This window comes from Corvus moneduloides, chromosome 2 (genome assembly GCF_009650955.1).
Source record: "Corvus moneduloides isolate bCorMon1 chromosome 2, bCorMon1.pri, whole genome shotgun sequence".
In the NCBI taxonomy this organism is placed as follows: Eukaryota; Metazoa; Chordata; class Aves; order Passeriformes; family Corvidae; genus Corvus; species Corvus moneduloides.
This window is the reverse complement of record NC_045477.1, coordinates 119,106,826-119,133,612: the sequence shown is the minus strand read 5'-3', so window position 1 is coordinate 119,133,612 and position 26,787 is coordinate 119,106,826. Positions and strand designations below refer to the sequence as shown.

General features: G+C 45.1%; 1 protein-coding gene across 1 annotated transcript in view; it reads left to right on the top strand.

Annotated features, from left to right (window-relative positions):
- LOC116439877 (uromodulin-like 1) overlaps positions 1 to 26,480 on the top strand; it is a 47,180-nt gene extending 20,700 nt beyond the window's left edge. The window contains 12 exon segments of the mRNA XM_032099918.1: positions 5 to 643; positions 3,542 to 3,654; positions 8,123 to 8,336; positions 11,423 to 11,795; positions 11,797 to 11,863; positions 12,681 to 12,823; positions 13,944 to 14,180; positions 14,999 to 15,158; positions 17,722 to 17,809; positions 19,717 to 19,730; positions 22,622 to 22,815; positions 24,364 to 26,480. Of these exon segments, the coding sequence (XP_031955809.1) occupies positions 5 to 643; positions 3,542 to 3,654; positions 8,123 to 8,336; positions 11,423 to 11,795; positions 11,797 to 11,863; positions 12,681 to 12,823; positions 13,944 to 14,180; positions 14,999 to 15,158; positions 17,722 to 17,809; positions 19,717 to 19,730; positions 22,622 to 22,795 (2,222 nt within the window). The 3' untranslated portion in view covers positions 22,796 to 22,815; positions 24,364 to 26,480.
- Positions 26,481 to 26,787: the final 307 nt, after the last annotated feature.

The window sequence follows — 26,787 nt, the reverse complement described above, 5'->3', positions numbered from 1 at the left end:
GCAGATGAGATTGTGGATCCTCTCACTGAAACCATGGCTCCTGAAATAAGAAACAGCACAGACTTCACTCTTGAAGAAGGAAGCCCTGCAGGCCCTGCTCCCACTGCCACCACCGGGACAGTGGCTGCTGCAGACCCGGAGTCAAGCACCGTCACACTCCTCCCTGCTGTGCTGCCCCTGGGTGACAAACAAGCATCCCACAGTCCCACCAGTGCCCCTCCAACCCCTTGGGAAAAAGGTCTGGCCCCACAGATGGGTTTCAGCAGGGACAGCAGCCCCACGGCCACGGGAGTCACACCCAGCGGGGCACTGGCCATGGGCACAGAAACCACAAGCCCATCACAGCAAAGCTCCGTGGCCAAGGCTGCTCTCCCAAATGTGCCCATGGGCACGGCCAGGCAAGAGCAACTCAGTTCAGTTTGGCTGTCTCCAAATCAAACAGCCTCTGCTGCCACCAGGACTCACACGGGAGGTGGCCTTGACACAGCTCTGCCGGGCACAGGGAACATTCCCACCCTCAACGCCACTCTCAGAGCAGATGGAGAGGTGGGGAGAGAGAAGAGCTCTTGGTCTGAGGAACACACTGGAGCCCTGGGGTCACCTGCTTTGCCTGGCACCTCTGCAGCCCCCAGCCTGGACCACAGTGAGTACACATCCCACGGGATCTGCACATGTGGGAATTCAGCTGGGGGAGAAGCGAAGCCTTGCCCAGAGTTGGGAAAAAGGCATCTAAAACTATTTTTTCAATGTCAAAATAATTTTCTTGTTGTCTGCAATTTTTTCTATATCAATGATATTTTCTGCAGGAATTGGCACTCTCTCTTTTCTAAATCAGCTTGTGAAAATGATTCCTCTTCCTGGCAATTTAGCAGTTGCTTTTATTGCTGTTACATTTCTTCAGCTCAAAGAGGAGGAAGCACATCAAAGAGTGCACTGCGAGTGGCTCACGGCAACATTTGCTGCTCGTCCTTTTGCCACACATCCTGGTTTTTCCTGCAGCCTCTGGCACCAGGGCACTGCAGCAGCAGCTGTCTATGGAGTTAACTTAGGCAGCTGGGGAGGAAAAGGACCTGCCTTCCCATTCCTCTCAGCAGAGGATGATTAGTCAGAGTCCTTCACAAATCCCCTGTGAGGCAGGAGCTGCCTGGAAACCTGTGAGACACAGTTTCAGGAGCTGTAATTGAGAGCAACCAGGCTGGCAAAGGTTTCATCTGTTTGGGTTTGGGCAGATGTGTTGCAGCTAATGAGGGGATTTTTCTGTTGATTGGAGCCGAATCATATTTCAAAGAATCAGATTTGGTCTTAAAATTATGGTTTTGTTTGGGATAGGACAGCTGCTGTCTCTGCCCATCACTAAATGTATTTTTTTTCTGTAGTGTGTCACTATTCAGTTTGGCTCTATCAGTTCTGATTCTGCTTGTCTTTGTTGTGTCTCTCATGCCCTCCACATCTCTCTGATCCCAAGTCACACTTCACTCTGCTCTTTTCTCTCCCCCTCCCCTGTGATCTCGTGTTCCTGGTGGTCTCCACTCATCCAGCCCCACTTCTGGTTCTCCTTCATTCCTTTCTCCCTGGAAAATGCCTTTTTCAGCCCTGTAAGGCCAGTTCTGCTGCTTCTCCAGCCTCTCTCCTCCCCCAGCCCTGCTCCCCTCCTGCCACCCTGCCCTGCCTTGGGCAACTGTGCCAATGCCCTGTTCAGCTCCTGTCTTCTCTCCTCCTAAAAAAATGTGTTTGGTTTTTTTTAAATGAAAACAAAGTGAGTTTGGGGTTTGTTTGTTTGTTTGTTTGTTCTAAGTATAAAATTTGCTAATCGTAACTGACAAAAAACCCCCATAAAGGTTGTTTTCTCCCAGCTGGAAAACAAACGGAAGGATTCTACACAAAAAAAAGTTCCGTTTATAAAAACTTGTTTTATATTCCTTATGAGTCAAATATTTATCCAAGAGCTTTTGCTGGGAAAGAAGCTTGTGAAGGGATTATGCCTAAGGAATAAGAGCAAGAGCCACCAGAGTGGCACCTCACTAGCCCAGGGCAGCAAATTCAGAGGGCAAATGCCCACATTTGGTGAAGTTTCATGTGCAGCTCCTCCTTGTGGCATCATCTCTGACCTGGAGGCTCAACCTCAGGCAATTTTTCATAGTCTGGTCTTTTAAATACCAGGGGTTTTATTATTATTTGAGAATTGTTCAGAACATTTTCCCCTCTCACCTGAGATGTGTTTTATCCCCTAAATACCTGTGTTCATGTGACAGGACAAGCGATGGCAAAAAACCCTGCCCAAATCCTTTGATCTGACTGGTGGTGGTGAGGGCTCCTTTGGGATCAGAATTATGCTGGGATAAAGGAACCCTCCTTCAGTGGCTTGCTTCAAGCGGGCAATTCTCCCCTCCTCTGCAAAGCTTTACCTGATTATTTTTTCCTTTTCTCCAGTATCTGTCCCAGTTCAAATGATTATTTTTCCAGTGTGAGTAGAACTCTGATGTAAAGTCATCCACAGAGCTTACGCAGAGCTTTATAATTCCTGCTGCTTCAAGGAAAGCAGCTAAAATGGGAGATGAAAACTGAATATAGGAGTCTGACAGTGTCAGAGCTGGAACCTGGTGCCTGGTATCCTGTGGAGATGCACTCAGGTGTGTGCAGGGAGGAAAGCTGGTTGCTACACCAGAAAGTAAAGACCGGTAACTTGATTCACAATTTTAAACTGAATCCTTAGCCAGATGACAGAGTTCTTGAAGTTTTGGGTGAAGACTATCCTATATTTATATAAACCATTGAAACATTAGGTCTTGCTGTGCCAGGAGTGATGATTTGTTAGCAGCTGGGGGCAGAGTGAAGGCAATTTGTTGGCAATGGTCACAGTGTTGGGTGATAGCAGTCATCACTAAATGGATGCCAGGGGTACAACCCATGCCTTGAGAAGCCCTTTCTCTCATCTCTGATCACCTCCAGTGTCCACAGTAACAATGCCAAACCCAGAGATATTGGGAAACACAGAGAAATCAGGAAAGAAACTAAAATGTTTGAGTCTGCCTTAGTGCCATTCAGCAGATGTGAATTAATGGGGATGTGCACACCCAGTTGGGATTCATCTTGTCCCACCACAGCTGTCCAAGGTGTGGATGTCTAAGCCCAGGCAGCCACCCAGCCTTCCTCTGAGGCTGCAAGGAGGACTTGGTGCTGCAGTGGTTTCCCTCTGGAGGGACTGGTGGGACAACCAGCTGAGCCTGGGAGAGCAATTCCAGTGCCCGAATAGAGCAGCATTTCAGACATCCCAGAGCATCCAAGGCAGAGCTGGCAGATATAAGACCTACAGGAGGTCAGTGCCTTTCTTGAGAATCATCTGGGGCTCTGACAGGGCAGACTAAGATGCCGGATGTCTTCTTTTTAGACTTTTGGGGTTTTGGCTACATTTCAGAGGGCTGGCCTTCTGCTGCTATGAGTTGATGCGTGTGGCCAGGAATGCTGGACACTGTCACACACCTGTCCATGCACTACAGTCCATAAAACACGTATTTAAATTGTCTTTTTTCTTACTTTGCAGCCTTCCAGAAGCTTAGTGGCACAGTTTGGATAACAAACATGGAATACTTTCCAGGCTTTAGCAATACAAGCAGTGAGGAATATCAGACCTTTGCACAGCTCTTTGTTGATGAAGTAAGTGGGGAAGGAGGACGTGACCTGTTACCTGTCTCAGTAAAACCCCGTGTATGGTCTTTTCCCCCAAAGCCTGGATAACTCATGTGTGTCACTTGACATACCTGTAGGGTCTGGCTTTCCCTGACTGCCTGAGATGAGTGTGAATCTTTAGAGGGAGATCAGGATTTTGGGATTCTCTGGCGCCTCCATGTCCTCTGCTTCTCATGCCTGGTTATACTGAATTATTGATCTCCTCCAGGGGTGTGGTGGAAAGTTAATGGAACTCACAGAGTGCTCTGATACCCTTGCCCTGAACAGCACTATACTAATTAGCTGAATGATTGTTGTTATCTTTTGCAGCAGTACCTCCAGGCTGGGAGTTCTTGTAATCATCCTGGATTTTGTAGCCCCATATCTGGAAAGGGAGTGGTTTCTTGAAAAGTCACCTCTGCCCTCACTTCTAACTAGAGTGCAGGATATCAAAGCACAACATAATATCTGCTGTGCCTTTAACCCTCTCAGGATTCTCGGGCATTGCCTTTGACAGAATCTAATATTGTAGTGAATTTATCAGAAGTTTGCTCCTTCTGGTGCTCCCTCAAACACATCCATGCCTGGAAAACTTCTGGTTATGCTGGGCTGCTTTATTGCCTTCCTTATCTCCCCTTCACTGTCTGTGTTTTCAGAGGCCTTGATAAGTGTGGTGATAAATCCATCACTGGCAATTTTATGGATTTTCAAATCCTGCAGAAGCCTCCCCAGACTTACTGGGGACAGAGCCACGATGTGCCACTGGAATACAGCTGGCACAGGGGCACAGGGCACAGGCCAGCCCAGCCTGGGGTCACAGACAGCTGCAGGGAGGGAAGAGGGTGATCCATTTATCCTTCTTGGACATCAGTTTCCCACTGGTCCTGACTGGTTTGCACCTTTCTGGGTGTGTTAGGAGAGCACAGCTTTCCTGGAGCTGTTTTGGCCCCAAGCTGTCACATCAGAAAAACTGTGACAAAACGAGAGTGACGTGATTAGCAAAGTGAAAAGGGAGCAATTCTCCATTGACCTCGCTCTCATTCAGCACCAGGCTCTGCCCGAGGCTGTTTCAGAACAGCACAGTATTGAAATGGACTGAAATTAATGTATTTTCTTCGTTCAGTCAGGTATCTTAGTCCAGAAAATCAGGAGTATTAATGTAGTTAGGAAAAATTGTAAAATGGTTGCGTAAAGGAACAAAACGAAGTTTTTTGTCAGTTTTACCTGGGTCTCAAGTTTTCAGGCAGAAAGTGATTGCTTGTGATTATAAGGAACTAACTCCTTTTCCCAGCACTCTGGTTTTGTGGATCAGCTGGAGAGATGTGTTAGTGTTGATTCCTTCCACCTCTGAGCCACTGTATATGGGCTATAATTGCATAGCTGCTGTAAATAATATTACAAATATTGCATTTCTAGATGCCAAAGAAAATTCAGGAGACTAGAAAAATCTGTATATTTTCTTTTCAGGTTATGAGGACCAGAAATGGGTCTTTTAAAGTAAATGAGGAAAGTTTTATGAGCTTTAAAAGCACTCTCAGGTTCCAGTTAAATCCAGTTTGGCAGAGATTTTTTTTAAACTTTGGACTCACCATCTACAATTCAGAGGATTTATAAATCCTAATGTGTATAATGTTCTTTAGCCCCAGCACTTAAGTGCCATGTGGTTAAATTGGCAGCACAGCAAATGGAAACATCATCCTTTAAATAATGAGTAGATGAGAAGGAGGTAAAAACTTGATGTTACAACTTGCACTGTCATTGTCCAGGTCAGTTCCACCACCTTCCTTGTAATGCAACTTAAAAAACAACATGGCCAAAGGTAAAAGAGTATTTAAGTCCTGGGATTCATTCAGCTTGTGTTTTACAACACCCCAAAAAGAGTACCATGGCTTGTCCTCAAGAAAATCAGTCGGGAAAGCAAAAGGTTTGAGTTGAAAACACATTCACTGAGGTGCAATAAATTCCCAAGTGGAAAGCTTGTTTTGAATTTGGGTGTCTTAAACTTAGCTGAGTGACAAGAGGTGTGAAACTAATAAATGATAATGCCTTATGAAAGTGACCACCTCATTTGGAAGGCACAAAGCCTACGTTTGTGTAGCTGAATGCACCTAAAATGATTGCAGTTAAAGCCATCTGAATATGGGATGAGTGTTGGTACAGGGATTAAGGAAGTTTCACTATTCCAGTGTAATTTCACCCTTTTTTTTTAGTTTGAGTTTGCCCACATCCACATCCTGGAAGCTGCTGGTGATGGTGGCTGGGCAGATGTCTGCTCCGGTTCCTTCTTCCTGAAGGTGCAGCCAAACCACAGACAGTGGGGAGGGATTTTTAATCTCTGAGTGAAAAAACAGGCTTCATGCAGTTTTCTGTTCAAATTAATTTACCTTTTACTGACTTATTCCCAGTTACCAGACTATCAGTGCATTCCCTGCTTAGGTTTCCTTTGTGTGCTACAGAAATTGCAGGTACAATGACAGACCTGAAGATAATTTCTCTTGTAAGAAAACCCCATACTCAAGAGTATTATATATTGCATATTTCTGTCCAAAAGTTCAGTTTCCCCCCTTTTTTTTCTAGCCCTGCTTCATCAAGCATTATTTTGACAACCCAGGGTGTGGTACCTGTTGGGAAATCCTGGAGTCTCTTGGCTAAAGGGTTTTGTAGTGTCACCTAGTGGCTAAATACAAATACTGTGAATGTGCCCCGACGCTTTTCAAGCTCCGAGTCCTGCTTTGGGAGGAAAAATAGGAATAAGGACAGAAACAAACCAAACAAACAAACACTGTAGCCAGCTGGGGGCCGGGCTCTGCTCCCAGGGAACAGGGACAGGAGGAGAGGGAACGGCCTCAGGCTGGGCCAGGAGAGGCTCAGGGTGGACACCAGCAGGAATTTCCTCCTGGAAAGGGTGGTCAGGCCTTGGAAAGAGCTGCCCAGGGAGGTTTGGAGTGCCCATCCCTGGAGGTGTCCCAGGAAGGGCTGGATGTGGCACTCAGTGCCCTGGGCTGGGGACAAGGTGGGCATTGGCCAAAGGTTTGACTCGATGATCTCAGAGGTCTTTTCCAGCCTAAGTGATTCTGTGATTCTGTGAAAAAAAAGAACTGATGAAATGAAATTTCAGGATAGACAGTGAAAGAGGATGAAATCAGGGTGGGCTAAGAGGATGTCACAGCTGTCTGTGTTTAAAGTTGAGAATTTCAGACAAAAACTATGAAAGCTGAAAACTTAGGTCTGACCTCCAAATTCCAGTACCTGCTTGTGAAACAGCAGAAAGAAAGAGTCAAAGGAGCCCAAGAGGCCCTGTCTTAGTGAAATGGGAGATTTTGGGTCTGACAAGGCCAACCTACATTCTGCCCAGGTTTTTAGACAGGAGTCAGCTGTCTCCATCCTCCCAGCTCTGCCTGCATGCTCCGCGGGGCACTCCAAGCTTTGCTGTGTGGGACTTGCAGGCCCATGGGAGCCCTTTCCAGGGGCACACGTGGGGTTTGCTCTGTGCCATGTTACCTTGGCACTCAGCACGAGAAACACATCAGCTCTGGTGACTCAGGAAAGGGCTCAGGAAAGGGCTGCAGGACACCTGCAAATCCTGGCACCACCTCAGGGCTGGGTATCAGACAGCAGGGAAGTCAGGGCTGGGTAGGGCACAGCAGGCAGGGCACAAGGGGTGCAGAAGCTGTGAGAATCCAGCACTAAATGCACCAGGCTCTGTGTGTGGGTGCAAGGCAAACAAGGATGCTTCTCCTGATGCCTCCCAGTGCTTTGCCTCTTCCCCGGGCTCTTCCTGGTGGGAATCACTGCTGGCATCCCCGAGCATTACCACTGAAATAAACTTGGCCTTAAACTCATGGCTGAAATCCAGCCCTGCTGCTCCAGAGATTTCCTGCAGGAATCATGCAGAGGAAGATGTGGTTGGAGGTGGCCACAGTGTAGCCCCCATCTGCCCCCTTAATACCCTGGTCTGGGCATTTAAAAAGAGGTGGGTTTTGCTTGGCTCTGGTGAGAAATCAGCTTTAAAGCAAGGCTTGAAGGTTACCTGCTCTAAGTCGTAACACTTCTGGGCTGAGAGAGCCCTCTGAGGCAGTGTGGAGTGTCAGGAGAATCTTTACTTCCACCAGCAATTCCTTGTACCGGATTGCTCTTCTCCCCAGAGGCGTTGTGAGAGGCTGAACATGGGAGCGTCCCTGCAGCCTCCTCCCTCCCTTTCTGTTAGCAGAGGCAAGGTCTTGTGCCAAATGACAGATGAGATAGCTTAATCACTTGGCTTGTTTAATATTCATGCTTAAATATGCACCACATCCTTCAGCTGCTCTGGAATGAAAATGTTACAAACCGAAAGGTCAATTTTCTGCTGCTTTTCTCCAGAGAAGGAAGCACAACACTCATTTCTGGGCAGTGTACACAGCCTGAAATGTAATTGCTCCATCTGCCCACCTCCACATACATTTTGTTTTTATTCCAGGTGCATAAATCTCTGCCCCTTGAGGTGCTTCAGCAGATGGATGCTGGTCTGATTAAAGTGCTGGTAACGGGTGTTACTAATGGGACCACAGTGGTAAGTTTCAATCTGCTGGTTGCAGAAGATGTGGATGTCCACCATGTCATCACCACTATTCGTGAGGCCTTGGAACACAGCTCCTACTTCACCATCGACAGGAGCAGCCTCTCCATGCACAGTAAGGAGCAGCTTGTGCCCCAGTAGCTCTTCAGAACTAGACAGATGACAAAGGCTATTATTAATCTGTATCTTCTGAGGTGAAAGCATCTGTAAAACACATGGATGAAAAGCCTTTCTCTCTCCTTATATTGCTCCTGCTTATCCATCCAATAAGTTTTTCAGAGAACACCCATAGGTGATGTAGGAAGTGAGGTACCACTGATCCAAAAGGATAAAACCAACTGGTCTTTTTGCCTATATCCAGAATCAGTTTTAGAGAGAAAAAGGTAAGGGGATGTGATGCCTTTTCCTGGTCTTAAAATCAAGAATCAAACACGGTTAGGAGGGAAAAAGGGATTTTATCTTTGTATTTATTTTAAGGATCCTTAGGTGCACATGTCCAGGTTGAATGCACTCCAATGCACACTGCAGTGCACACACACAATAGATCAGGTATAACATTATAGGTGTTACTAATTAGCAGATCTATCGAAGATTCCCCAATGAGAGGCTCGAGTGAGCCCCCCTCCCCAAGGAACCTTCCCCTGGATGGTTCTCTCTTGGTTTACAGAATGTGTTCTGGAGAGGACCTTGGGCTCTGGGGCACACTGATCCCTGGCTACGAAGCTTCTAAAATGTTGAGTCTCTCAGCTTGACAAACAAGTCCAAGAATGTAGGCAAAAAGCACTAAGAATACAGAAGTTGTAAAAAAGGTACAACAGGGGTATAAAAGAAAAGGCAAAAAATCATAATGGCATCAGATGTTAGAAAAAGTGGTCATGACTTGAGGGGTTTATAAGCTACCAGTGGAAATGGGTCCCTGAACACAGCTGTAACTAGCACTGTTTAAAATCCTTCAAGAACACATTATCCTGTGCTTTGCACTGATAATTTTTCCATGAGACAGAAATCCCAAGAAGTAAATGAACATGTGAATTCTTCTGCAGTGGGAGTAGTTGTTTCCCTCACACACCTGTGGGTCTTCAGGTGAAAGCCCACGCTTTGCCAAGCCCAGCATGATGGCTGATTTTACAACTTCTTTCCTTTTGTATGTAATTGAGGTAAGTAACAAGAAACATTAGTCTCCTGACTAAGAGAATTCTGCTGAATTCTGTTTCACAAGTCACCTCCAAAAAAATTACCAAATCTCTGACACGACCCAATTGTTCCAAAGAATGTTGTTATAAGCTGTCAGTAAGAATCTCATGCAAAATTACTTCAGAAACATGTTTATGCTCTGCTCCATATTTCTTTTTGCCTGCTACACTCACAGCTGTAAATCTGGAAATTACCTATCGTGGGAATTAGTAGGATCACAACTATCTTGTGGTAGTGCTTTGTAGAGTGCTTGCCTCCTTCAAACCTGGGCTAAAATAAAGGGTTTGTTGCAAGGACAGGTCCCCATAGAGCAGTGGTTGGTGCTGCTTTCTGAGTCCTGCCTATGGTAAGGTTTGCTCTGGTTTTTAGACTTTGGAAAGAGAAAGAGAAGTAAAAGCATGTTTCTCCTCTCAAAAATGAAAATTTTGGCCAGGTAAAAATTAAGACAGCAACTAGACTGCAACCTGGACCAGTCACACAAGCTTTCTACTTCGCTCATGCTGGGCATTTACTCAGCATCTCCTCAGGAGTGTGAAATGGGGAAAAACTGAGGAGGCCCCTGGGGTTAGAAGCATCCCCTTGGGCTGTTGATCACTTCAGGATGAGAATGTACTATATTAATATTTAATGCTGTAAGGTTCTATTAACAGTTCTGTTTCTCATATTTGCCTCAAAAAATAGACAGGATTGCCAAGATTATTGCTGATTTTCATTAGCAGAGGCAGAGGGGACAGAGGAGGTAATAGAGAAGGTAACAGAAAGTACTTGATAGGTGGCTTGACCTCTGTATTGCAGCAGGGAGGAAATGCTGGTATTACAAACTACCTTTTTGTATGAGCTGATTCCTCTGGCTTCTCTCTTTCCTCAGGCCATTTGTTAGCTGATGTATGATGGGTCTTTAATCTCCTAAATTCTCTTAGGCTTCTTCAGTAATTTATATTTGGTTTTGTAACCACGGCGATAAAGAACATTTTTTACTGAAGCCACAGCGATTTGTCAATTGACACCAGCCTTTGTTCAGTTTTGTTTAACTAAGATATTAATGTGATAGCAAGTTTCTGGGAGATCCAGCTCTGCAGGAGCTCCAACTTTATTTTCTTTCCTCTATTGTGCAAATCAGCAACTTTTTCATTTGGGGCATTTCTAGAAGCTGGGCAGTTCCAGAAGGATTTATGTATGTGTACAGATTTTATATATTGTTTGGGAAAGAGATGGTATTTTTATGTTTAAGCCACTAAAATTATTTAAGGGAAGTTTTGAGCGATGAGACACGTTGTTCATGCTTCCCTGAAAATGGAGTTTATTATCTTGATTCTCTCTCAGTCAGTAATGGGTGAATACTCAGGGTGTAACCAGGGAATTACCCCAGACCTGTGCTGGATGTTGGGTGTTGGACACACACATTGATCTGAACCTGTGCTTCCCTCTTTGCCCACTTTTTCTTCCTGGAACCATTACTGATTGCTGCATTTGTTCATCAGTCTGAGGAGACACTTGTGCAATATGGGGCTGCCACAGGAGGTTTGTCCCACACTTCTCCCAAAATGGGTTTTCCAAAGCACTCAAGGTCCCATCTTTTGGGTAGTAACTGGTCACAAACGAGGCCAGGTTTTTTATCAAACTCCTTTCTATGCCCCCAGCCAGAACTGGGCAGTTTACTACAGCTCCAGGCAAAAACATACAAGCACTTGTTGAGCAACTTCCAGTGGGGGGTACTGTGCAAGTACTGATCTTCCAAAAGCTGTATGTACATGTGTTACACATTAATTATTGCAGCTGCCAGGAAATAAAGCACTTCAGCTTTACTGATGGGCACTTTATGTGTCTCTTGGGCTCCTTTTTTAAAAAAGCCCCAGCTTTGGCAGTAAGTAGAGCAGGTTAAAAGAACCAAAGAAGCTAGTTTCCTGCCAGTAACCGTGAGTTTCCTCCTAAGAGTTTGCTTTTGCCTGATGAGACCAATCTGAACTTGTAAATTACAACAGTTCCTTTATTTTTGGCACTCTTCAGCATTTCCCGTCAGCCAGAAGGCAACAGTGACGGATGAGAAACCTGTGAGCAGCACAGTTCTGCCTGTGACATCTTTGCAAACCTCAACTCGTGTTTCCTCCCCTGCTTCACTGGACTTCTCTCCTGCTGAGCATGAAGCTCTGGAGGACACCATGTTCTCCAGCACAGTGCTGCCTCCTCTCACCATGGATCCCATGGCAACTCTTGATGTTTCTCCTCGAGCATCTCCAGTCCCCCTTGTCAAACCCACCCAGGAGGTTTCCATTAAAGAGGCAGTGAGTGTGTTTTGTGAAATTGAGAGGATCGTCCTCACCATCCAGAAGAGATTCTTGCAGCAGGAGTCTATCCCAGAGAGTTCCTTGTTCCTGGGGGAGCACCAGCAATGGCACCCACATTGTGCTGCAGGCAGGCTGGAGCGACTGTGGCACCCAAGTTGAGACCGTAAGTCCTCTGATCAAGGGAATGCCAACAAGCTCTGGAACACTTTTTTTTCTCTTTCAGGAGGGGAGAGGCAGTGGCAGACCCTTAGTTGGGTGTACAGTCTATTAGTTGCTGAAATTCCTTTGGAGAAAGAAATCCCCTTCCTGCGATGGAAAATTACCTCTCAGTGTGTGATGAGAAGCACGAATGAGAAGGGGACTCTTTGAGGTCAGGCAGCAAAACTCAAGGGCCTTTCCAAACTGAGAGACACTTACCATGCCTCTTCTGGGTTCCCTTTGCAGCTGTCTTTTCTTAAAAGCAATTTCATCGTCTCATGCTGACAAATACTTCAGTTGCTACCAGGTATGGGGACAAAGAGTGCTAGCTCTCTTCAGACCCCAAACCACTGGCTATGCTCAGATCATGCCTAGGTACAGAAATTCACTTCTGGAGCAATGACCATTGCTAAGCAATGATCATTGCCCCATCCCTGGAAGTGTTCAAGACCCAGTTAGATGGGGCTCTGAGCAACCTGGTCTAGTGGAATGTGTCCCTGCCCATGGCAGGGGGTTTGGAACTTAATGGTTTTTAAAGTCCCTTCCAGCCAAAGCTGTTCTGTGATTGTATGATTCTGTGTTATGGTAAAAAGGAAAAGGGGGAAGACTGGTGGATTTTCATTGTCTCCCTGTGCAGCAAGAAAGATACTGGAGGTTTAATCTGTTTGATTTTTGCCGTCAGGAGAGTGGGGAACACCCAAGCACCTGAAGATGGAAAGCTCTGCTACCTCCCTGGAAACACTGATGTTCACAAGCTGTGCTTTCTCCTTTCTGTGCTGCAGAACATGACTACTACAGTAGTGAAAACCACCCTTCGGAATGAGGTTTCTGCTCAGGGAATAACCCACCACTTGAACATTGCCAGTCCCATTCACTGTGTGTTCCAGAATGATGTCTTGACTTCCTCTGGGTACACTGCAGAAGGGTGAGGAACAACTCTCTCTGTTTGAAGTGCTGCTGCATTGGGAAAACTCCCAGGGACTGTAGCTGTATCCAGTGACAGTTCTTGGATCAGTCTGCCATCCTGAGAGTGCTGTGCTCAGGAGATCCCTGCTATGTGCTTCTCTCCTACTCCAACTAATGTGCCAGGAGTTCCAACAAGCTTGGCCTTTACCTGGCTAAACCACAGGTGAAAATAAAGCTTTGGGAACTGCTGGTTCAGGAGTCAGAATTCCTGACTCCTCTTTGCCTTCCTGGGCAATCCCTTGTAGAAATAACAGCATTTTCCTGCTTTTGGAACATATCATATATCTTTCCACTGATGGGGGCCTGCAGACTGCTGTGTGGCTTCTGAGAATGGCAATTTTTAACCCCCCACAAATCCTTATTTGGTCAACTTGAAAAACCAGAAGATACATCATGCAAATACTTTTTTCTTGTGGAAAGCCCCATCTTCAAGTAAGATGGAATCAGAGCCACACTTCACAGAAAATCAAAGCCGTGCTCATAGAAAAATGTGACACCACAAACTTTGCTCTCGTGGGGAGTGTTCTCCCTTCATACAAGTGCACCTCCTCTCTTGCCTATCATCGTGCTTCAACTCTTGGCACCAAACCCAGTTTCTGTTTCCTAGCCCTGTCCAGAGATTGTATTTTCCTTTCTATTCCTCAGCAAAGTCTTTGTCAGGCCACTTCTCTTTGAGCTCTATAATTTTCTCATGCCTTTCACTTTTTCTTCAGATTCGCCCTGTCTCATTTTTTTGGCTCTTCTCTTCTGCACAAAGCTTTTACTGTCCTTATTTTGAGCTTTCAGAGAGGTCATAGTCTTGTTCCCCTTCTGCTCCGCTCAGGCATTTCTCTCTGCCCTATCTGAATTGCTGAGACATTCTACCCTTTGGGTTTTCCCACTTGTGTTTCCATGCTCTCTACCTTCCCAGCTGAAAACTCGATGCATTTTCACCTTTCCTTTTGAACAGTGTCCTGACACCCTGGACTGCAGATAACCCTTCGCTATTTAAATGTGTGGAGTCATAGGCACTGATTTATGACTTGCTGAAACTTACAGTCAAATTGTTGGTCTTTAAAGAAGGATCATTGATTTTTCAGACTTTACACCATCTTTGAGGATTTGCACGGATCAGGACACTTCAGAACAGAAATGCAGTTGTTTATTGGAAACTCCCCAATCCCCCAAAATTTCAGCGTCTCTGCCAGTGAGGACGTGCTGATCGAAGTGGGGATACAGAGGGCAGACAGCAAGCTCAAGGTGGTTCTCACTGACTGCTGGGCCACTCCAACCAATAATTCAGTGGATCCCCTGTCATTTGTTTTTATCAGCAACAGGTACAGCAATGTCAGTGGTACATGTTATATTTTAAATGCCTTTTGCGTGTGTTCTCATCATTCACATGCACGGTCCCTTTGCATTTGGCCTGGTTACACCTTCTTTGAGCAAGAAAGGTAGATATGAAAAGGGATTTCGAAGGGCCATGTGGAAGTTTCTTGAGTTTTGTTGTCTTCCCTACAGTTTTATCAGGGAATTGTGCTTCTGACCTGAGGAAAACACTTGAAGGTGATTTTGGCAGTCAGTAGTGAAAGAGCATTTGAAAAGTGGGTGCTTTGTCTCCTTCTCTGTGGTTCAGAGATTCCTCTGGTTTCAGCTTTACCAAGAGCTTATGTGCCTCTTGTCAATGAAGAAATAGGTTATTTGATTCCTCACACATGATATTTCACAGCCTCTGGTGAAAGAGGAGGTTTGTTCCTGTCTTGATCTCTGATCTCACCCCAATGTCATATTCCTTGGGCTCACCTGCCACCTTAAAATATAGGATAATCCTTTTGCTCAATAAAAAAACCTATTTCTTTTAATATTATGTTCTTTCAGTTTGTGTTTGGTGAAGCCAAGTTTAAATCCTTCTTTCTGTTACTCTTTCCCTTCTTCTCCAACTCTCCAACCACTTCTCAAATCTCTACCTGGTTACTGTGAGAATAAAGCAGCAGACAGCCCCTTATCACCACTGCACTGCCAGAACTGCTTCATGGAGGGTCTGGCTCTGACTTCCTAGAGGAAGGAAAGCCTTGAAACCCAAGTTCTGTGCTATAACCACAACCTGCCTTCTCTAGCCTTAACTGCTCTGTGTGTTTTTTGTCTCCCTTTTCAGCTGTCCCATCCCCAATACTTATACCACACTGCTGGAAAATGGGAATTCGAGCAAAGCACAATTTAAGATGAAAATCTTTTCCTTTGTCAACAATACTGTGGTTTACTTACACTGCAGGATTCGTATTTGTATGGAGACACCAGGAAGCGCCTGCAGGACTGTAAGTGTTTTGCTCTAATACACCGTTTTTCCCCCCAAAATATATTTTTCTCAGTGCCATATGGAGTCCTGCAAAGCAATGGAAGGAGTAATGTTTCCAAACAGGGTTTAAAACAACTCTTGAGGTTTCCTTTGTTCTCTGCTGAGAGCAGAGAGGAGTGGGGAAACACTACAGCCATATGGAAGTGTCAGTCTTCCTTCCCGTTCCTCATCCTCCTAGATAAAAGCATGGAGCTTGCACAGAGCTGGGGAACCCGAGAACTGGACCTTTCACCTCTGCACAAAGGGATGACTAAAAAGCCATGAAATTAGGCTGGTTGGAAAAGTATCAGCTGAGATGGATGTGTCATAAAATAGGAACTCCCAGAGTAGCGGTGTCAGAAGAATGTCTGAGTAAATTGATACATTTTTCTGTCTTTTTTTTTTCCCTTTGCAGATTTGCTTCTTCAGCTGAGAGTTTAGGTGCCAGGAAAGGAAGCTCAGTGTCTTTAAGTTTCTAGGGCTGTGACTTTAATAGAGTTTACTATGGCTTTTTAAAGCCTGAGTACTTTTTAAAGCAATAAACCAAGCCATGTCCTGATAAGAACTGCAGTTTTTAATTGTCTGTGCTACAAAGCATTGCTTTGTTTATTTTCTCTTCCAAGTAAGTGATACACAACTTTATCTAAAAATGTGTTGCTAACATAGAAGTAAGAAAAAATATGTTTTACTGGTGGCTTTTTTTTCTTACTAGCAGACACTTGAGAATTCTCCTCTTCCTCTGCCAACCTTCCTGGCTCTTTTTCTATCAAGGATGTTTTCATTAGCAGTTTGGTGTTCCCCCATTGTTTAACACTTTCCTCTAGCTCTAAATAACACAGTTCAAACCAATTATAAAGCAAATGATCTCTTCCTAAAAGATTAAAAAAGGCTACCAGAAGATGCTTGTTTCCTTTCTCAAAGTATAAGGCTTCCTCCAGATTTTTAAAAAAAAAAAAACAACCAAAAAAAGTAGGGACAGGAAACATGACTGACAATGGTAAGATGGCTCCAGTTTTTGCAGCTGAGTATGAATATAAATATATATGATGCATTGTTCTTTCTCCTATGTAAAATTTACCCCTTTGAAAAGTCAGTGAATTCAGTGTCTTAGATTGAGGTTAAACTGTGATGAGGGAAAGACAAGCACCAGGCACATCTACACAGGGTGAGCAATGGCTTTCCAAAGAAGGGGAGAGGAGCTGCAGAAGATGCAAAGATCAAGGAAGATGAGCAAGAACGGAGGATATTTGTAAATAATGTAAAAATGGCTGGGAAAGTGCCCCGAGTCTGGCATCTGACCTTCTTATCTGTTACTCTGGGGAAGACTGACTTCATTCAGGGCAGGTTTAGTTCATGCAGCTCTTTACCCACAAAATTGAGACTTACATCTTGTATTATTTCCTCTTAGTCTATTTATTCTTTGTTTTCTCTGTGGAAGAGAGTAAGGTGCTCTAAAGTTTAGAGCTAAAAAAATAGACAAGTTGAAGAGTTGTAAGAAATGAGTAAGAAACATGACTTTGAATGGGAAGAGGAGGGATGTGCCACCACCATGCAGATGTTTGGTGGAACGTGGCTGCTCCATGGCCATGTGGAACCAAAAAATCATTGTCATCAGGGAGCAACTCCATAAATGTGTTCTCTAACAGACCCACCTACCTGGGAAAGCTATTTGAGGGCTATTTTTCTGGGGGCTGACCCAGGCACTGTTGCTGGCAGTGGATTGTAGAGGTTTTCCAGTGCCAGACTGGTAACACTGGTGAGACATTCTTGAGTACACAAGCTGGTAAGACACCCGCTGGTTTTGCTGATCGTGGCATGATGCTGCAGTTTCTCTGGGGATTTTTTGCCCTTCCAGTATCCATTATTCAAAAGCGTCTTTTGAATAATGCCAGTGGGTTTTGGTTCCCATCAGAGACCTTTAGGCTGCAACTTAAAACGATAAGGTAGCAAACAAAAAAAGGAAGTGTGCAAAAAATGCATGTGCAAGTGCTGTTCACACAGAGCTAAAGCAGCTAACCCCCAACATCCCACAGGACGGGGACTCCAGACTTGCAGTTCCCAGATTAGTTGTTCCCATGTCACTGAAGTTGTGGGTAGCTTCAGAATGACATGTGGCTCATCAGGGTCTGAAAGCTGCTGCTGCTTTTGCTGGTGCTGGTTGCAGTATCTGCTGTGCCTGCCATGGGCAGGAGAAACATCCAAACAAAAGTGCTTACAAAACCCTGGCATTAGTGATAAATTTATTCTCCCATAAGATTTCTCTAAAATAAACAGAAAGTTAATGAAAAGGTTGTCTGTGCGAAATGTCTGTTCACAGCAGTGTGTTCCAGTGTGATTAATTACAGATTTTATACTGATTTTTCCCTGATGCCATTTCTTTTGGACTTCCTTTTGATGCTAATTTCAGTTTAACAGAGCATAACATTAAGAAACAAAAGCCCGATGGTGAGAGTAGCACTGGGCTTTCGCAAGCTCATCAGAAGGCTTTGTATTTTTAATTAGTAAGCCACATGACTTTTTGGAGTTTGAATTGATCATTGCAGAGATGCCATGCAAGGGCTCGACTCCTGAAGGCTGGAGAAACCATCGCTCTGCACAGAACATCCTGGGGACCCCTGTGTAAATCAGCTGGTGAGTTGCGAACAGATGCCTCAAAAGGGGGGCACAGCATAATTATCATGCCAAGATTATTTTGTACTGGCAAAGGAACCTGAAGGCCTGTGATACACAAGGTTTTTCTGCCCCTCTCTATTCCTTGGGAGCAGGCATTCCTGCTGGAGCCATGTGGCAGCGTGGAGAAGCACGTGCCCTCCTCGGAGCAGGGACTGTCAGGCTGTCAAGGGAATGTAGAAGGGAAGATAAAGTGCCTTTGTGTAGCTGTTTGCACAGGGTAGCAAGTGCAACAACCACAAAATGAAACAATTATTTCAATTGTGAAGTGTGAAAGCAGCATCGATCTTTCAGATTGCAATCGGTTTTCCAAGTGTTTACACTGCTGTTAGCCTGCGATTATTTTGGGCTCTGAAGTCCCAGATCGGAGGATGTAAAAGATTTCATTGTTGTGTTTCCTTTGGCTCCCTGGTATTGACTTCATTACCACGGTGAGGGGAAGTGGCAGAGCCCAGCTGATGCACAACACCTTTGGTTAACTTGGTGCAGCACAGGTTAATTGAGGGCAAACAGCAGCACTATGGACAAGCACGGTCTAATTTGTTATGCACCTGCCTTTTCTGCATTTAATCTGAGTGATGCTTTCCAGGGCACCTGAGGTCTCTCATGTTTGCAGTCATTTGGTCCCCTCCAGCTTTACATTTATAACTTATTAACATAAAACACTCACTAAAAGTGTTTTGGCTCACCAGTATCAGAGTCTTAACATGTGGCTACCGTGAGTAGACAGTTCATAATGTTCTTTTGGACCTAGGAACTGACTCTGACTTAAAAGAATGTATTTTTCTTCCATTACACGGTCTGTTCAAATAGGCCCTCAGTGCTCATTTCTGAATTAGTTATTAAAAAAAAAAGTAATTAATGCAGCTTTCTTTGTTTAGCTCTTACAACAAGTAGCTCTCACTCCCATTTTTGCTGGAGATCCTGATGCATTTCTAATTTTGAAAAATGGCCATTTGCCTAAAGGGCCTCTGGTGAGGGGAGCTTTATTTGGGTTGTACTATGTTGATTTCTAGGCAAAGGTAGCACTACTGGCTGCTGTGTCCTGTGTCCAATTTGGATACTCACACCACATTTTAAGTGATCTACATCTCTGTGCTGAAGGAGACAACGTGAATTATGATGTCAGGTAAAACAGGTGTAACTGCTGCAGTGAAACATGAAAAAGCTTTACCTGCTCTGCCAACACCTGGTCACATGTTACAGCAAAAGCCACTGTTCCACATCCTCAGGAGGGCCTGCTCTGTCTATGTCTGGCTACAGGCTGCCATTTCCACTGTGCATGTTCTGCTTTATTCCTTTGTTTTATGCTGAAATTCAGAAATAAGACTAAATATATTACACAGCACTGCTTTGCCCTGTCTTAGAATGATGCCCTGGGTGTTGTGTAGCTTGGACACTGCTCTTACTGACCTCTGTGGTCGCTAGCAGTGCCCTTTGGCCACAAATCTTGTTCCTAATTGTAGGCATGTGTACAGTGGTATTTGTTTTCTGTGTACCTCAGGCACCACACAAGTGCCTGGCAAAACAAGTGCTGTCCTGAAAATGTAAGCAAACAAATGCATGTTTTTGTAGGTGCATCGAGCCTTTGCAAGAAGGAATTACAAGAACTTGCACAAACATGAAGAGAGGCACAATGAAAAAGGGAGAGGGGTTTCTGCTTGCAGATTTGGACAAACATATGGAAGTGGCTAAAAGGGAACCAGGAGAACACTTTCTGCCTGTGGTCTGTGGTGCCTTGGGAGGCAGTTGGCAACGTGGGACTTGACTCTTGCCCACACTGGGGTGTTGGGGTCCCTCCCCTGCCATGTAGCCCTGGGAGAGGGGCCCTGAGGGCACAGACACGGGGCTTCCCTGTCCCTGCTCAGCCTCGTTCCCATGGGTTGGTTTGTGTTCCCTGCGCGGGCAGAAGGACCCTTGGTCCCGTGACTGGAGCAGTTCCTCCGCTGAGCTCTGGCCATGCGGCTGGAGAAATAAACATCTCTCTGAAACATCTAGCAAGAATCTGTCTGTCCGTATATATTTCCTTTCCACGGGACTCCTGGTTTGATATATGCGTGTTGCAGGATCCCCACTGCAACAAATGGTGGAGAATGCGGGCAGAACGATCCCCGATCCCTAAGGACAGCGACTGATTTGTGTGAGTAAACCCTGGAAACTTTGGATTCCTCTTCTTGGTTTTGCTTTGCTATTCCATATCTAAACTATGGAGGAACCGTGGGAAGACTCTTGGCTCTCAGAGCCGCATATGGACATTTATCTTAAACTTAAAATGATTCTTGAACAACGATTTGTAAATTTTAGCTTGATTCAAGCTCAGAAAGAACTGAAACACTTCCTGGCATGGTTGTTTAAGAACTTTTTCTATGTTTCTTGGGATTTAATTCTTACCAAGGGCTTTTGGAAAACCGTTTGGACACAGTTAATACTGGAGTCAAAATATATGCCGATGGAAGAATATTTTCGTGAATATTATTTAGTTACCGAGACTGTTGAGCAATGTCAGCTGTGTCCTGGCGAAGGGAAGCCTGGCGCAGGGACCGTGCGGCCCAGGCCACGTGCGCCGAGCGCTCTGCGAGCAGCAGCGAGGCAGTTCCCGCGCGCGGGCGGAGCCACGCGAGCCGCAGTGTCGGTGGCGGAGCGAGGCGCGGCGGGAGCGGCGGGACCCGGCGGTGCCCGCCCGGCCGCGTGCAGCGCGTGGTGGAGCGAGCCCCGGGAACGCCCGACCGAGAGGGGAGGCGCGCAGGCGGCGGCGGGCGGCAATGGCGGTGGAGCGGAGCCGCGCCCAGCCGAGACGCGCGCTGGAGCGGAGCGCGGGGGGGGTCGTCGCTCGGGGGCCCGGCCGAGACGTGGGTGCAGCGCCCGGCATTGGCAGCGAAGCTGCGACCAGAGGAGGCGACGCACGGAGAACTGAGCGGCGCGGCCCGGCCCGGCCCGCGCAGCCCCGAACGCGACCCCGGGAAGAGCGCGCAGGCACCAGCAGCCCCGACAATTCCAACACGGGAGCGACCGAAGGAGAGAGCAAAGACGCAGCGAGACAGAAAACAGCAGCCACTCGGAAAAAGGAAAAGATCATAGAAACTAAGATCTTAGGGATAGTAAAATGGTATAATGTTAAGCAAAATTATGGTTTTATAACAAGGTGTGACAACCAGCAAGACATATTCGTGCATAGAACTGCTAATAAAAAGAATAACCCTGAAAAATGCATCCCAAGCTTGGGAGATGGAGAGGTGGTGCAATTCAAAATTATACGAGGTAGAAAAGGGTTACAAGCATCGCAGGTCACTGGGCCTGATGGTGTTCCTGTAAAAGGCAGTATATATGCAAAAAATCGTAGTCATGTTAGACAGTATCTCTATTGTAAGGCCCCCCTACAGTCTCCCTTTCCTAATCCCACCTTTCCCTTTTACCCTATGTCCTATTACCCCCAGTGTATTCCCAATCCGTTTTTTCATCCATGGTTTCCCTCACAAAACCATGCTTTTGCCAGTTGTTTCCCCAAAAATCCCTTTCCAATGCCGAGTGGGGGATGAAAAGGGGGAGGGAAGAAGTTAAACCCTCTCTTGCCTCAGTTTCCCCACAAAGCATGCTCAGAGTTCTGTCTCCCTTCTGTCAGCCCTAAGATGTTCCACAGAATCTGTTTGGACATTTATAGACTCAGGAGGGTGGCTTGTTTTGTTTTGAAACTGTTCTTGTTATGTTTATCCAGTTGTTTTCATTCTCCTTTTATTAAAATAAAACGGGTGAGGTGTTGGGGTCTCTCCCCCGCCGTGTAGCCCTGGGAGAGGGGCCCTGAGGGCACAGACACGGGGCTTCCCTGTCCCTGCTCAGCCTCGTTCCCATGGGTTGGTTTGTGTTCCCTGCGCGGGCAGAAGGACCCTTGGTCCCGTGATTGAACAGTTCCTCCGCTGAGCTCCGGCCATGCGGCTGGAGAAATAAACATCTCTCTGAAACATCTAGCAAGAATCTGTCTGTTCGTATATATTTCCTTTCCACGGGACTCCTGGTTTGATATATGCGTGTTGCAGGATCCCCACTGCAACACTGGGGCACTTGGTGTTTGTTCTTTCCTCCCCCTCGGAGTCTGGGTGCTATTCCAGCAGAGCACAGGTCTCCTGCAGGTCCTGTGCCCTGTCTGCCAGACTTGTGCAGACACTGCAGACAACTTTGGGCTGTGCAGTTGGCTCTAAATAACTGCTCAGGTGCAGAGTGGAACCCGTGGTGACCAAGCCAGGGTGACTCCAGTGACCACCCCAGCCACACCTCTGCTGGCTCAGCTGGGAGCTTAGAGACCCAGCACACAGAGAGAATCCTTCCCCCAATACTCTGTGTTTGAAGAGCAGTTACATATATGATAAAAGCAAATCCAGTCAGTTGTATGATCATAGATGGATGGAGGCAGGACTAAGGTAGGAGAATGCTTCACCTCTAAAGTCCTTCTGAAGGTAAGGCAGCATTTCAAAAAGTCACCAGCGCTGATTCTTTAATTCTTATTTTAGCTGAAGATCACACTCATGTCTGCAAGGACTCTACACTTGTATGCAAAAAGAGAACAGGGACTGTTCTCACACCCTTTCCAAGAGAATTACCCTCCCCAGAAGGCTGATACACTTCTGTAGCACAGTTCTGTACTGGCATGTTGGCCAATTTGTAGGCAACTGTTTCTCTCCCCAGTAAAAGATTTAGGAATTTCAAAGCTTTTTTCTTTCACCTCTTGATTTTTTTAATTTTTTTTTTTTTTTTTTTTTTTTTTTTGCATCTGGTATGAAGAGAGAGAAGAAGGCTGGAATGGGAATTTGGTACATTGTCCTCATAGCCCTTGCTGTGTTTGGTTTTGTGCTGGGAGTTGTGACCCTTCTCATTTTCCAGTACCAGCGAAAGATGGGAAGATACAACTTCAGGATCAAGTCTGACAACTTCAGCTACCAAGTGTTCTATGATTAGTGATTCACAGATTACCACATGTAAGTACTGAACTATGATCAGTTACATTTCTTACCTGTTTATCTCTTCCTGAAATGGTGAAATACTTGTAGATGATCATCCTTATTTTGAGAGTGTTTGAACTTGCTGTCCTTTTTGCTGTGGGTAAAGGCCATATAAGTAAGAAAGAAATTCCTGCTGTTCTTTCCTGTTTTCAAATACTGCAGACTGTAAGAGGAGGAAGACAGCACTGTGTCCTTCATCTTCCTTCATGGCTTTGATCTCAGTCTGAGTAAATGGCACATCACTTTAGAAAACACCAATAAGCATTTCCACAAAAAAAAAACCCATATAATTTTTGGGTTTAAACCAGTGATTAGTATAATAAAGGAGAGAAACTTTACCACTCTCTTTATAAATTTTCTTCAGAAGTTATCCCTTTCTGCAAAAGCTGGGGTTTAATTACTATTTTTTGAGATTTTTTGAGAAAGTAGTGGGATGTTAAATATAGAGAGCTTGAAATATTGATGATGCATAAGCAGTGCTTACATGTGCCTGCAGAGAGTCTGAAAAGACGGCTCTGAGGAGACTTAACCACTGCTACATTTCTGCCTCTGAAACCTGGGAATTCAACACTTTTCCAGGATACCACAGGATTCAGCACTTTTTCTGTAAAATTAGTGTGCTCTGGCAGCTCACCATCATTTGCATGCTTGTGTCTTTAAGAGGAGGAGAGAGAAGTGAGAAAGCTGGCAGGCTGAAAAACAACACCTAACGCTACTTCACAGCTCAAGGATGTTTGCTGTGGGTCGGACTCTGCTCCCGGGCTTATTTGCCATTATTGCCAGAGTTAGTTAGTCAGTGACCCTTCCCTGGTGCTGGCCTCACACAGGACAATGCCCTGGATTCATCACGATGGCATTTGCAGATATTTCATTTCAATTCACCGAGCACAGTAATGTTTTATATACACCACAGGGAAAGGGCAGGGAATGCTGTCCCAGCTTCCTGCTTGTAAATCTTGAATAGTCACATTTAGCTGTATTTCCCTGTCTTTCATCCCACAGACCACCCTCTTATCCATCTCGGGGCAGCTCCTGGGAGATGGCTACAGGTGAGGGTGATGCTCTGGTGGCTTCCTAAGGGCTGGATGTGTCAGGAGTCCCAAGGGAAGGTACCTGGAACTCCTTGGTACAACTCCAGCAGCTGTAGTTCCATCAGGGATACACATCCCACCATGGAGCCAAAACCCAGCATAAACGGCATATCGAGGTTCATTAAATTAAAACCTACACATGAAACCTCTGAGTCTCTCCCCAGAGGCAAGAATGGCTCCTCCTGCATTCATCATTCTGCTCTCCTGAGTAATACCTCATAGTAGTGGGAATTCTGGAGTTGTGCAAAGAGATTGTAGCATAAAGGAATTAGCAGGCTCATAACGCTTATACATCATGTTGGAGTCTCAGCTAATGGCTCCTTTTAGGAGCTGGAGCTGCTCAGCTCTTCTTTCCTCTGTATTTACTGTCTTTGGAAGGTAGTTGATCACCTGTCTCAATCCTGATTAATTTGATTTTTATTTTTTTTCCTAGTGGGGATCATGTCTCATCACATGGAGAACTGAAGTTTGTCTTCACTCAACATTTGGCTCTCCTTGCTCTACACAACACTGACTTTTCCAAATTAATGTCATATATAAAAGGTTCCTATACCCCCTTTCCCCCCCTCCACTTCTTTTTTCTTAGCAATCTGGTTCTTCCCTGGTGTCCTAAGAACTCTTTGTGACAACAGCTCCAGGTTGAAGTGAATTTTGGTGGTTTGTCCATGGATAAAATAGAAGGGAAGAAAACAAAGACCTCTGGTTCTCTCTTCAAGTTCCAAGATCTGTCTTCTCACTGTGACACATCACTATGTGCCCATGTTAGCATCACTTGTGCCATTAATATTGACAAGCTGCATGTTTCCATAGATATTAGAGAAAGTAAATCAGCAAACCCCCATAAAGATCTCTTTTTCAGTTTGTAACTCGCTATTTACTTAGGGTGAGGTTGAAACTTTGAGCTGCAACAGCGTTGAAGACCTAATTGTGCAACGCCTTAAGTATACAGAAGATGGGAAACAAGCATTGGATTTGCCACCAAGTAAGGAAAAGCCACTGTGGATCTGGGGCTTAACCTACTCAGGGTGTCCTTCAGCATGAGTTTTTAAATTTTATTCATTCTGTAATTGACAAGGACTCAGTGGAAGAGAAAGAAAAGAAAAAAGAAACTATTTTTGTTGCTGGCAGCTCATGTTTTTCCAGATAAATCAATTGGTACCTGTGTATTCTGCTTAATTAGACCCTAATGATTGTGCAGTCAGGCCACACAGTGCTGCCCACCTAAGAGAGAGCTCTCCAATTGCAAACAAAGAGTTATAAATTTGACCTGGGTTTTTCCTGGCTGCAAGACCACCAGTGCAGCAGCACAGGCTCAGTTTACATGGTCCATTGGGTACAACCACAGTCTGTTCAGCTGGATAAACTGGAGCAAAAATCTCTTCCATGCAGTCAGCATCTCCTGCAGGGCTCTTTCCTGGGCTGCTCTTCCCTGCTGCCCCAAATCTCCACCTCAGCGAGTGTGTTGGAAGATGGGGGGTGAAGAGGAGTCAGTAACCTGTCCCACCACCCCTTGGTTCTGTTTGCTGCACTCACTCCTCCTACACAGTGATAATCTGCTGTGCCTGGGTCACATCTAACTCAGTAATTTATAGACAAACTAATTCCTCCTTAAGCTCAGTGGACACCATTATAACTAACTCTTAGTGGGAATTGGTCCTTAGCTGGAAGCCATGAATGTTTCTAGTGGGCATAGCATTAAGTGCTGATTTTTTGGTACAGAATAGCACAAGAAAGTGGCTTTTCTATCTTCCTAGTCCAATTTCTATTAGGTAGTAAGATTACTGGGTAAAAGACTTTCACATTTTGCAAAAGGTTGTAGTGATTGATTTTAGAGCTTTTATATATACCTTTTAAATACATCAATAAATTTCAGAGTAATCATTTGCATTCTGCTTTAGACTCAAGGGACTCTGTAAGGAGTAAGACACTGACTTGCCTTTTCCTTGTGGAAATAAGAGTTACCAGATCCCGATCTAAAAAACCAAAAATCCATTTAGTTGCAAGGGGTGAAACTGTAAATTATCTTCTCAGTCTTAGTCTGATGAACGTGGAATCATAGAATGGTTTGGGTTGGAAGGGACCTTAAAGACCATCCCATGGGACACCTTCCACTATCCCAGGTTGCTCAGAGCCTCATCCAGCCTGGCCTTGGACTCTTCCAGGGGTGGGGAGTCCACAACTTCTTTGGGCAACAACAAAACCATTAGTTCTTGTTATGTGGGAGTCTCTTAACTCTTGCTCAGCTTGCTGTCAAATGTGACCTGTGTTTGCCTTCTGCAGTCAGTGACAGGATCAGCTATTTTACTATAAATATTTTTCTAATTTTTAGTACTTACAATCCTGAACTTCTTGGAGGTGACAGGATGAGAGATCTGCCTGTTTATTTTGGTGGAGCTGTGCCATTTACAAAAGCTGAGCACTACTCCTCAGGATTAAATGTGAACCAGTTGCTTGTATTTGATACCTTGCATGCTCAGTAGAAACTGCTATTTGTATCTGAGTCTATTTATAGGAATTTTGGTATCTTAATAAAAGCAGTCTTGTAACTTATTGTTGACTTCTGTGCTGTTATGTTTTCCTGTGTGATTTAGTCACAGGTATTAGGATGATGCTCTTGGTGGCTGTGGCAGCTTCTGAACCATTCAAGTATCAATATAATGTTCAGACATCACTGAAAACATGACACAGGACCTTATCCAAACCCCAGTGGACTGTAGTTACCAACAACTACGTACATGCACTTCCTAAGGGTCTCTTTCTTCATCTTTACAAAGGGTAAACATACTTTTTCATGCTTTTTAGCAGACAACCAAATGAATATTTAATGTTCCCAGTCCAATTTATTGCAATGCATTGC